General features: G+C 31.9%; 1 protein-coding gene across 4 annotated transcripts in view; it reads right to left on the bottom strand.

Annotated features, from left to right (window-relative positions):
* The window catches only part of MS3_00002923 (uncharacterized protein), a 90,596-nt gene that overhangs the window by 28,855 nt on the left and 47,827 nt on the right, over positions 1-13,914 (bottom strand). For all 4 annotated transcript variants that reach the window (XM_051210581.1, XM_051210582.1, XM_051210583.1 and 1 more), the window contains 2 exons: positions 11,884-12,283; positions 5,602-5,795 (listed from right to left, as the gene is read on the bottom strand). In XM_051210581.1, the coding sequence (XP_051070588.1) occupies positions 5,602-5,795; positions 11,884-12,283 (594 nt within the window). The remainder of the gene's footprint in view (positions 1-5,601; positions 5,796-11,883; positions 12,284-13,914) is intronic.

The raw sequence follows: 13,914 nt of genomic DNA, 5'->3' as shown, positions 1-13,914 counted from the left end.
CCAAATTATTGGCCAATCAGATCTAAGTATCATTTTAAGACAAGAATAATCAATAATCTTAATGAGTACGCTACTCAAATTTATCAACGCTACTTATCTAAAAAAAGGATACACGGACAGCTGAGATGGAATCAGACTAGCAAATGACAGAAGTTAATAAAAGAGAACAGTTAAATGAAAAGAGACAGATAGTCGGGATGCTTAAAGTTTATCCGAGTGAGATTAATATTGATGTGTAGTAATTGTACTCGTAAAGTGATAAATGACATTGATAATTTAATTTCATCTAAATTACCACTTTATTTCTTCGTTTATGAATGAGTTCTATATTGTACCGAAATATTATATTGAATAAAGCCGTTAATAATAACTATAATGCACCATTTTTTTATGATTTTTAGGAATAACTATTCAATAATTTGTCAGTTTAGACATTCATCATTCCAGCTAATATCTAGTTTCTGATATGGTAAACCAATTAGAAGTAGACTAATGAGGAGATCAATCGATGGCAATCAGAAGTTATCCAGAGGACAAGTGGATTTCATTGGCCTAAAACTGGATCAATTCCCTAAGGGTTAGAGTGGTAGCTAAATATACTTTCTCGCTCACTCTTGTATACCCGCTTAAGTAGTCGACTGAGGGGTTAGCGAGTATCAGTTTGCCGATACCGCTCGTTGCAACAGTCTCAATGTTCAATAAGATATGAAAATACGTCTATATTTAATTTACTATTATTTAAATCAAGAAAATAACCAAATATCGAACATTCAGATATGAATAATCATACTAATTTATCTATACCTAAAAATATGGAGAGAAAAAAAATAGTAGTCTAGATGTTTTGAATAATCGATAAGAAATTCCAGACCCTTGATGGTAACTGATGTTTAAACTGGTCGATAGTGGGTTAACATTTGATTTATCTAAATAATTAGAATTAATTATCTTTCAACTGGGATTAGCCACATTTGCTGTTTCAAAAACATTTCCGATGGCTTTGTTAGCCAGTCATAGGCAAAGTAGAACCTGGGATACATGTACATCCGTTCAAGTTGCTACACTGTATCATCAAAGAAAGATGAATACTAGGGTGGTACAAGTATTTGTAGTATTAGTGATAGTAAAGAGGATTAGAAATAGGGAATTTGATTTGAGGAGAATGAATTTTTCGAATACAAAATATATAATAACATGGAATTTCAAAATCTATGGGATAACAAAGAATACATCCGTACCATTGTGACCAATTTCAACACATGTAAGCCACAATATTCAGGAAGTACTCATGACTATTAAGCCGACCTTAACCATGTAATCCTCATCTTTCAAGTTCTTAGTTAAGCATTGGACCTCAATAGTATACTAATTTTAGCAGAAGCCTACTTACAGAGTAGTAATTATCATTTTATAGGTTTCATAGATGAAAGTTTTCTTGCAATTGTCTCTCCATAAACTCATTGAAATTAATAACTGAATAATCAAACATGTAAACCTTCTGATTTTCTTTCCCGCATCTCTGTTCTTGCTTTTTTTTAATAGTTCAAAAAAATTATTACACCAGAACAAACAATGACTTTGTGAATCATATTTGATAATGTATTGAACCGATGAGTTACGTAACTCACAAGACTTTAATAGGGGAGAGAAAATGAACAAACATATTTTTAGCTGACACGGTTAATCTTTATACATCAGCTAAAGCTTAGCAATTTTCAGTCAGTTCTAAGATCATAAGAAATTGATAATTATGTTAGCTATCCAACTAAACTGAACAGAACGTATCCAAGTAACCTGATCTAGAATACTAAAATGAATTTTGTATTATACTCTAATATTAATGGCCAAAAGCATTTATAAGTCCTTCCATTTACCAATTCTAAATTTAAGAGGATTCAAGATGTACATACAAGAATTTCAACTAAATCATTAGACCTCATTGCAACTTGATATGGATTGCTTAACTTCGGCATATTAATATTATTTCTCCTCAGATTGTTCACGCTTCAATATGTCTGAATATAACATACTAGTTTTCGATTCTATTAAGTGTATAGAATATAGTATTTAGAACACATGAACCTTAAACATTGGAATCTCACAATCTAATACACATTTCAAAATACATTTAGGATAAAGGTGGTCTGCTGGAACATATAAACTTTCATAAAAACGCTTGCAATCTAAGGAAAAAATGTTAACCAAGATGCATACACAGTAAGACATGTAGACTTAGAGGTCTGAAGGTTAGACGTTTCTTGTGAGACCTGAAAGTCCTCAGTTCGATCTCTGGTGGTATCAGGCATGTGTACTACAGAGAAGTCTAATATACTAGGACGAAATAACAGATTACAACTCGGATATTAGATAAACGATACTTCATACAGGATCTAGTCAAATGTCCGTTTCCGCTGTGGTATATAAACACAAACATGTTTTATTCACTATAAATATTTTGTCTGTAATAACACTGATTATTAGAATATCTGTTATTTTCCATATAAAGTCCTCGAACTAACATCTTTTTAGAATAAACTATTGAACCAAAAATTATGAGTAGTTGAATGAATGAATAGTCAAGACTAAGTTTAAACTTTTCACTATTAAGTTCACATCAAAATCTCATTCTTTGGAAAGTTCCAAAATATTTGTCTTTTTTAATAAGTGGATTACTGCTGAATTATTAAATTCCGTTGATAGGATGTGTATTATTGCTGAAGGGATTTCAAAAGTTGTAAAACTGAATCCTACCAGCTGTGATTAAATTATTCAAACATTAAACTATTTAAGCGGATATCTGAATGCATTCCAAAAAGAAATCAATAATCAGAACTAGGTATAATGGCAAGGCATTAATCCAGTGCTGTTCAACAATACAACAAATATTTAAAGCATCGGTATGGGGTTGTGGAGATTGTTGAGTTTTAATTAATATCATGAATACCTTTGGATGCCGGTTCAGCGGTCTAGCGGTTAAGCATTCTCACAAGACCGAAGGTCCTGGTTTAAAGTCCTGCGTGAGGGATCGTGGATGTGCACTGCTGAGAAGCCCCACACTAGGACGAAACGTCCATTCAGTGCTCCCAGGTTTCCAATGGTGGTCTAACACTGATCAGTTCATGATCTCAATTGAAATGATGAGAGCCTAAAATACTGAGTGGAACTTAAAATAAAATTTTCATTTAGCAGGAAAACGTATTTATTATTTAATTAGTCAGGTGAATTCCCAGAACTGAATCAATAAACAGGAGTTTAATGATGAAGTGGTCTCATGATTGACCTAAACCCTATGAAAGTCATTAGTAATAATAATAGAGGTAAGGTGATTAATAAGGAACAAGGAGAATAACTAGATGCATACTATGTAAAGCATTATTTTTTATTCATTTTTTTAATAAAAGATAGAATTCCTATAGCTGATAACTTTTACCTACTTCTCCCTCTCTCTCTCTCAACCAACCATTCACTCCATCTATCTGTTTATCTATCTTTCTACCTATCTCTCTAATTCTTACACTCATTTTTATTAAGTCGTTATAATGTGACAAGTGTAAATATGAAAGCATTTCGCTGTTATACATTTAATCACTGAATTATTCAGTCAGTACTAATTTAAACCAAACTCCATTAAACAGAAACCCAGTACATAATGTTGTTGATACAAAGTAACTATTCACTGTTTTACGAATTTATAAAATGAAACGGTTTGTCTAGCATTTATAATACGACAAATTGTGGACTATTTTAACCAGATTTCTGTTTGTGTGTGTGTGTGCTATTGGATAATATCTCAGAACCAATAATTAATGAATTTACTCATTATTATGCAAGGTGAAATGAGTTATTGATTGTAATTGTAATCAATATCACTTGGACATCTTTCACAATCATCTAGCTAACTAATAAACAGAATTAATTAATAAGCATTATAGTATCTAATATGATAGGTAATTAAAATGTCAAAAATACTTCTCCCATTAGTCGAACTAATGAAAGCAGATTCATTAATTGTATGCATCCAAGACCACACCGTAGATCTAGCACAAGACCTTCAGGTTTGACGGCGACCGACAAACAATTTCCGATAAACCCTCATCTTAATAATAATAATTAAGGTTGTTATGTGCATTTTACAAACAATACGAATGTCGTAAATATAATATCACAATCAAAAGATGTTTCGTGATACATCATTAGGGGCAAACAAACTGTTCTTTCTTAGGGATGTCTCATCAATAAGAAATTAGAACAGTTAGTTGACCAGTTCAAAGAAGACGTATTATTGATTAATCACATATATGTATCTGAACAATATAGCTGAGTATCAACTTACGAAACTTATAATTACTGTCTAAACGAATGATTACACAAAGTGAAAATTATAAGAAACAACATTAGCTAACAACTTCAACTAGTTATAGAAATATTGAAGTTATTACATTATCTCTACTAAATTATTACCTCAATTATTTGCACGAACAACAACACACAAATAAAATGGATTCACTTCTCTTCATTTCTTAATATGAATCTCTACATTTATTCATTATAGTTTAACAACTGATCATTTCAACTTAAGAAACAACACACAGAGAACACTAACACTGTCACATTTGATGGAGAAACTCGGAAAGAGGTGGAAACTTTCACTTACATGGACAGCATCATCAATGAACAAGGAGAATCTGATTCAGACGTAAATGCAAGAATTGCTAAAGAAAGGGAGGTATTCCTACAGTTGAATAACATACAGAACTCAAAACAACTGTCAACCAATATCAAAGTCATAATCTTCGATACGAACGTCAAGGTAGTTCTACTCCAGGGAGGTGAAACTGGGAGAACTACGACAACCACCACCAAAAATGTACAAGTATTCATAAGCAAATGTCTACTCAATATACCCAATATCCATTGGTCTGATACCACTGTGGCAGAGGACAAATCAGCTTCCAGCTGAGGAAGGAATTACGAAAGGACGTTGGAGGTGGATAGGATATACATTGTAAATATCACCAAACTGCATCACTGGGCAAACGCTAACTTGGAATCCTGAGGGGAAAATGAAAAGAGCAATACCACAGAACACACTGAGCCAGGAATCGGCAGCAGATATCAAAGGAATGAATAGCAACTGGAAACAACTGGAAAGGATCGCCCAGGACAGAGTTCCAATGGGCGACCTATGCTCCTTCACGAGGGACAACTAGTCTAAGTGAGTGAGTAATCTTTTAAGAGCAGATAGTTGTCGCAAATTATTGTTCTAATTAATAATGGTTCAGTGTTAGTCTTGAGTTTGAGCAAAAATTCTAGATGGAGCTCTAAATACATCTAAATAACAAACCCGAATGAATAAGACATTTAGCTTTAATTATTCCCATAAGCAAATATAATTTACTTGTGAATAAATGAGTATTTTACTTTTCTTGCAAACCGTATACTTGAAGGTTAATGATCTAGTGAATATCTTTGGGGACACTGTATTCACTGAGCTTGATGGTCCAGACCTAAAGTTTATATGATTCTTTAGGACAACATCAACAGAACATGCCTCATAAAAATGTATACAGATAATCAAAATGTTGAAACGTTGACAAATACCTGGCTAAATGTTCATCTTGCTTTAATTCTATATCACGAACTTCTTTTTCTAATGTCTCAATTTGTGTACGAACTTGTTCCAATTCTTCAGTAGTATCCATTAAAACTGTATCAAATCGTTCAGCTTCATCTTTGTAAATTTCAAGAAATTTATGCAACGTTTCCACATTTCTTGGATCATAAGGATTAATGATCTAGTTTGAGAAAAAGGCACGTTGAAGGCAACATAGAATTAATCAGATTTAGAAAACTATATATATATGATAAATACCTACACTCGTCTAACTAAATTTATCATTTACAACAAGCAATACAATCGACTTGATCTTTATTAACTATTGTTAACAATATTGATAAAAAGAATTATGTAGTCACTGTAGGTACCATCCAGGTCGAAATATACTAAATCATTCTCTTCAATATACAGCAAGTGATATGATTTAAAAAAGATTTATGGTATACCTCAATCTAATAATTAAACATTTCAATGTTAGGTTGATTTATTTAATAGTTCTGTTTGTTAATGCCTATTTCATAAGTAAAATCATTTTCAATAAATCGATCCGAATCATGACCGATTATTGTTATTTATCAAATTGTAAAACCCCATTTATGTATTTTTCAGAATTATGATTATTTTATTCAGATTTCAACCGAAATGAAAAAAAGAACACAAATATTGATTAGAGTGAATTTACATTTCTATGACATTTCTTATTTTGTCTAGTTGGTTTGTTTTTCATTTCGAATAAAGAATAATCATCAATTGATTCATTGAATCGCTGAATAACAGAAAAATACAATCATTATTTTAGGTGAGAATTCTTAAAAGAAAGTAGACAAAAACGCATAAAGAATTCAAGAAATTTGTCATCTTTTGATGTGGGCGGGGGTTTTGTGGGGATTTTTAGATGATATCTGTCATTGAGTAACATCATCTGAGATTCTATTGAAAGATGCAACCAATAGACAGATATTTCATTCTAATATGGGACTCCTTAGTGATTTTATTGTCAAGTAAGAAAGTTAAGGATAAATTTTTGAATAAGCACTTTTTTTCCCTTAGATAATCTTTAGAAAAATTGATAAATATCTCCATTGTTAAAATGACAGTGAATTTTATTTCATGGATCATCGTAGCAATCCGTTCGTGTTAACAATCTACATCTAAGAAGATAAGTTTTAAACAGTTTGAACGTTTCACTTTACTTATAACATGTTTATATACAAACATTAAAGACTCAGTGTTAAACACAGATATGAGAAAATAACTGTTCTTTTACATAGAACGATCTACTGCGTCTAAGTAACTTTTGATGTTCTTCTTGTTCAGCCTCCACCCTAAGCAATAACCATGTACTACTTTTCAGCTTATCATTTTTTTTCAGAAAACTTTTTGTTATGAACGGGGAATTAAGAAGCCCAGACAATTACGAAAGCTATTTTCTTGGGACTTTATTGCATTTCATTCAAACCCTGTAAAACACTTATATTTATTTTTGTCCCTATCTTATTCTACATAACATGAGCTTTCGTTCTATGTTCCGAAAATATTGTAATTTAAACATAATATTTTGCACTATATTTTCTACCCTAATTCCCTGTTTCGGGCATAACTGTATTTTTCCAAATTATCGTACGTCGTGGTCAAGATATTCACTTATTTATTCATGTATATTTTTGTACTAACCCGAATTCAGAGAATCCAGAGTTCAGTGTTCCAACTGTCTTGTCTTCTTTCACTTGCGTGCTTGCCAACCAATCAGGATTTAGAATAGTTCTCTCTACCCCATCTCGAACTCACGCGTATTAGACTCAAGGTTAAGCCACTCAGCCTAGCGCATCAAGGTCATAGTTTAGTCTAGACGAATCAAGGTCAAGTCATAACAAGTATCACGGGGTAAAAGCGATTCAAGGTCATAACACTTTTATTTGCTTTAACTACTGTCTATTGTCACTGGTGAATTCAGATGAAGATGAATTAAGAAATTTTAGAATGAAAGCACTGAAAACTATCAACTGCACACAAATGAATTCGATTTGACGAGTGATACAAACACAAAGTAACCACACATAGAGGTGAATAGGAATTATGCGAAAAAATGTTTATTGTTGTTAAATATCTCCTTAGTAAATGCTTTATAGGCCAATGGTAAGTCAACTTCTGTTCTACAGGGAAATATGATAAATGTTATGTGTGTCTGTGTCCATGTTATTCCCAGTTCATTTGTCTTACAAAACATACATAACTAAATATCTCACTTTTTACAGAGTTAGTCTGATAAAAAAGACAGGAATATACTACGCACTGGTGAACATGATCTTGTAAAGAGATAGTGAGAGTAATAAATTTATCGAAAAATAGACATGTATTTAACCAGTACAAAAAGTCATTACATAACATAACATGATAACATTTTGCTTTAAAGTTCCATTTCAGTTTGTCTATTACATTAATAAGGTTCATCTTTATCACTGCCAAGTGAGTGCTATGAAAATATATATTAAATAAGCGTATAAAGAGTCTGTAGAGATTGTTGAACTTTACAGTTTACATCATGAACTGACTTCAGTTAGATAACCATTGAAAACCAGGAAGCGATAGATAGTTGTTTCGTGCTAATGTTCAATTCCTCGATAGTACGCAGCAATGAATCGAAACCATAGTCTTCAGGTATTATAGCGAGCCATTAACGTTTAAACAACAAACGCATAACCAGTCAAATTCAATAAAATCGGATGTAAGGCGCTTACAGATAAAAGCAGAAAGTGACAGGGAAATATTGAAAGTTAATTGAAATCAGAAATGAAAGCCAAGAACGCCCCCTCTGCGGTTTAAAGGTTAAGGATTCATGGCTAGATTTAAAGGTCTTGCGTTTAATTCCATATAGGGTGTATGTGAGCACCACGGAAGAGTCTTACACTAGAATGGAATAGCTGTGCAATGCATTCTGATTTTCAATGGTCATCTAACTAAGAGCAAACCATAATGTGATCCCTAATATTAAACAAGAATTTCTATTATAAACAACTGATTTTACTGATATTCAGTAGTTGAAATTAACTATTCAGAACCATAATTAACATCATTATGCTTGTTAAATTATTTGAATCATTTCTAAATAAATAGTCACTTGGCATCTAAATATCATTATCGGAACGTTATCGATATTACTAAAGAAGCTTAAATCTTGTATTTTTTGTCAATGGTGAATTTATTTTAAAATCCTATCCAGATGAGAAGAAATCTGTTATTACACAACAGTGTTACTACAAAGTTTATTTTATAATGTATTTAATAAAGCTTTGTATAAAGTTGAAATTACGGTCATATGTACAGTGATGATCAATTAATCCTTGTTCAAAAAAGGTGATCACACACACACAGCCTCATAAATAACTTGATTTAACCGTTCCCTTCAGTTGTAATAAATTAGTTCATAAAAATTGGAATAGAAACTATCGAAACATGTGGTCAACAAATTTGTTGGTAATAGACAACTGAGTAGTTTCGGCTAAAACGTAGTGCAGCTTCATCAGTCTTTTGTTTACTGATCTGTGTAATGAAAATAACAATAGTACCTGACAGTCCAAATTGAATTAATTGAAGTACAGCTCCATAGTACATCAAATTGGCTGAAAGTAAAATACTTTCATCATTATACTGCTTCTATTTTTATTCTACACTTTATAGATGATAGAAATCAGTAATTGAAGAAGTTACATTATATCAATAGATGATTGACAGGACCTTTTTCACTCTATTCTCTCTTATTCTAAATCTTAATCAGTTGTACTCTAAAGGTTATTAAAACTTATTTACTTCATGTTTCGTTTTAGTTCAGTTCTTTTTTCATGCTCGTCGTTATCAGTACATAACTTTTTTTTTATTACTTGACGTCAATTTTCATCATCACTTCACAATCCAGATCAAATCAGATATTCAACCCATGGATTTGAAGTAATGAACAAGACCCATTGTATCACTGAAGAAGAAAGAAGGTAATTCAACGAAGAAAAATTTTCTTCGACGATTTCATTTACTCAAGCTGTACAACTGTATTTATAGTTAATTTTACTTGCTAAAATAGTGTTCTATGGTAAGATAGTATGATGCTGAATAATTAAAAAAAGTTTGAAGTGCTATGTTGTCAAGAATTTAAAATCGGATATTCAAAGTGCTTGTTATATCCAAACGAAAAATAAATGAATGACAACTCTTAAGAATTATTCATAGACTATTATGACATATATTCCTATTGAATAACGATTAATTAACTAGGTTATGTGTACATTCATATTCCTTTTATCATAAACTTTCATTTGACCTATCGGTTACTGCAATACGATTTACCACTCTTAACTTGTTCCCAATTTATCAGTTACAGTATCCCACACTAACAGCCACTCTTGGCTTGATCTTGTATAATTGTTATTTTTCATTTTATAGTGTGATGACGACTGGTTCGCTTGTACATAAACCATGTATGTCTGATATATACGATTCATACAGTGGAGGATGAGATTACTTTCCGAACTCCAACGCGCATGGCTGGGCGAAAAGGACCAATAAAGATTAAGAGTTGACGTAAGGCAGTCAGCGCTAGTTGACGTGAAATTAGTTTAGCACAAGAAAAATGTCATATAAGTCGATAATCTGATTGTCGATTTTGCCACGTGGTTATTGACAGGGTAAAAGTTATAACAATTATTGATGAGACTATAATTTACGGACGACTTTTGAGCGACGCTTAAATGTCCACCCAATAACTTGGACTAACTGAGGTTTATAAAACAGTGTGAAGCATTCGAATTATGATTTTCAGTTGATTATTAGGGTTAAGAATTAAATTTAGGGTTTTCATCACCAACTGACATCAGCCAAAATGCCAAAACGCTATTTATTATATCATCTTATATTTGATTAGTTCGTCCATAAATTATATTCTCGCTCAGTTATCTAATGATCCACTAGGGAAAAGTAGTAAAGTAAAGATAATTGTCCTAGTTAGCACCATTTGTAATAGGACTAAAATTCATTGTGAATATGGACCAAAAATGACATCACGCAACGAATTAAAATAAAATAAACTACTGATACTTTTGATAAACTATAAATCACATGAATCCTAAAGTTTTATTTCAGTGAATGATTTATTTATCATTTAATTCAGTACTATAAATCTGTTAACCTTTTTACTTAAAGTACAAAGACATTCATTATAATGGTTAAAGCTTGTCAATAAAAAAGCTGAACACTGGATATTGCAAAAGATTATTTAAATAAACAGACCCAGAACACATAATTCAAAATGTGTTCAAATGGCAAATATGAATGTATATTTATAACTAGGTTGAAATGTACAACATTAGCTAACAACTTCAACTAGTTATAGAAATATTGAAGTTATTACATTATCTCTACTAAATTATTACCTCAATTATTTGCACGAACAACAACACACAAATAAAATGGATTCACTTCTCTTCATTTCTTAATATGAATCTCTACATTTATTCATTATAGTTTAACAACTGATCATTTCAACTTAAGAAACAACACACTCGTTAATACCTCTTTAATACTACTTGACTTTTGAAACCATTCATCAAGTGTGCAGTCATCTAGTACAATATTCCAAACAGTAATGCACAATATACAGGAAATATTCATTCCTAATTGACATTTCCATTCTACTATTCACTTATTGAATTATCTCTCACTGAATGATGCTTTCGGTGAACTACATCGAGAAGGACGATTCAAGACAAGACAGCATAAATGAAAAACTATTTCGCCTTCTGTTTATTCATGTTTAGATACATTCACTCATTATCTTCCCTTGGATCTTGATTTTCAAAATATCCTATACTATTTGTTCTACGAATTCGTTCTTCTCTGTTGAATTATACTGTCTGTACCTAATGATTTTTACTACCATTGATAATGTTACCAGTTTTACTAATCTGGTATTTGTCTTAATGATTTCATCCTTCAGAGCTGATATGCTGTGGTGACTTGGAATATTGCGTATGTATGTCAGGTTTGATGTTACTCATAATTGACCGACTGAATAATATTTTTTGAGGAAACATCGAGATATGTATTCATATTTGATTCGTCACCAATTGTTTGATATTCATTCGATACCTAATCTGAAGATCATATCTGTTTTACGCTTAATTTGAAATCTTGCATACTATTGTTGTTTGGAAGTGGGGATAAAATTTGAAAAATATTTCTTTACTTGTAAAATGGAAAGTTAAGGGAAAGTAACTTACATCATTTATACATTTATGTTCCGCAGTCGTTGCGGCCATTTGAGCATTTGCTGGTGTTGTTCCTCCCGATAATGTTGCTCCTTGTGACGGGATATTATTTACTTGATCTGCAACACCTGTATGATTTGGTAAATTATTCAATGTCACATGACCGTGATGATTACCGCCCAACAGAATCTCATCTTCACGACGCGACAAACTATCAGCAAATGTTTCAAGAACACAACGTTGTTTTTCTGTACGGATAATTCTATTGACTAGATTATCTGCACGACGACGACATTGGCGTAATTCAACCAATAGCTCATTAACACATTGTGACCAAGTATCTTCTTCACCAGATAATGATTTTGCTGAAAAGCTCACATCTAGAATAGTTGCAGCTCCACGAATTTCCACACTATATTAGAAGAAAATGAAAAGATTTAAGAGAAGTGTAATTATTTGAATGATTAGTTATAAGTTTGTGATAATGTCGTGAAATAAAATTAAACAATCTGAACAAACCTCCATCGTAGTAATAGTCATAATCCCAGTGGGGGATTATTTTAAGATACAACTTTCTGAGTTCTAGTGAGGAGCCATAACCAGTATAGTTCAGCCGTATTTGGTGTAAGACGATAATCCACTGATTATATTGGGAGATGGTTGCACATTATCGTGAGTTGACTGAAGTTACAAATGTAAATCAGCAATGCTGGATCAATAGTCTAATGCTTAAGTCCTCACAGTAAGACCTGAAGGGTCTGGATTCAGTCATAATTTAGGTCAACGATGAGTACATTTGAAGAGTTACACACTGCAATGAAATATCTGTCCAGCGCTTCCTGGTATTCAGTGATTATTTAACTAACATTATTAATTGATGTAAGCTATAAAATGGTTTCATTTAAATTACAAACTTAATATGGCAAAATACATTATTATATTTTACGTATATTTCAACTAAATTACACCATTTATTAAGGATAGAATTTTACAGTCATCTATTTTAGGAATTGGATTACCATAAGCGACAAATTTACTTGACTTATTATTAAGCCACTTTATTTTGTCTAGTCAAAAATATTTAAACAGATGAACAATTATTTATTGAAAAACTACTGGATGAAGTGAAGCACAAAACACGAAGTGAACATTTTTGGATAGTACATAGAGTTATGATGCTATTTCATGAGTTTTGATAATTAGTAAAACATTCTAGTGACTGTAGTTTTAGTCCGCAGAGAAGAATAAAAACAATAGAGAATGGTTATATGAAAGATCACATTGTATTAAAGACCATACAATTAAGTTAATTTTTTAATATTTAGATCATATTACAAAGGTAGTAAGCGATTGTTGTAGCGAACGTTGAATTGAAAATTTGACATCACAAACTAACTGCTATAGGTGAAGTATTATAAACCTGGAAATGTACTGGTGGTAGTATAAATAAAGCATTTCATACGAAGCATGAAAGATCTAGGTCCTATCGTTACCGGGTTACCGGAGGTGCACTGCTGAAGAGCCCCAGTCTAGGAAGAAACAAGTACCTAGCGTTTTCTGGTTTTCAGTGATTATCTAATTAAAGTGAGTTAGTGATGTAAAAGTGAGTTAAAGTAAACAATTAGTTCTCTTCTCGTTGATAATTTGATCACTTTGAAATAAGTGTTGTTATCAACTGAACATCATCAACATAATATTACAAATATCCAATAATTCACTATCAGGCTTGGAAGTATGGATGGATTATATTTTTAATAAGTTATGTGCATTGAAATCAAAGGGTCTGAATCCAGAGACTCCACAATTCAACCGTTTGATACATCTTTCTAATGCAGTAAACTCTTATAATACCTTAATTACACCTGATTCGGTATTAGTTGGATTTGATGAAGTTCGTCAGTTAACTTATTTAACAGACGGTATCATTCAGTTAGTAACACTTTGTCTATGTCTTTGTGCCGTTATTATCAAGTTTTTATGATCACGTACGCTTGGCTAAGTATGACAGCCTGTACATACATTTCTCTAACTGAAATCTTAGTT

The sequence above is a fragment of the Schistosoma haematobium genome, chromosome ZW, assembly GCF_000699445.3.
Source record: "Schistosoma haematobium chromosome ZW, whole genome shotgun sequence".
Classification (NCBI taxonomy): domain Eukaryota; kingdom Metazoa; phylum Platyhelminthes; class Trematoda; order Strigeidida; family Schistosomatidae; genus Schistosoma; species Schistosoma haematobium.
Note: the sequence above shows the minus strand (reverse complement) of the source record. Positions and strands in the feature narration are given on the sequence as shown.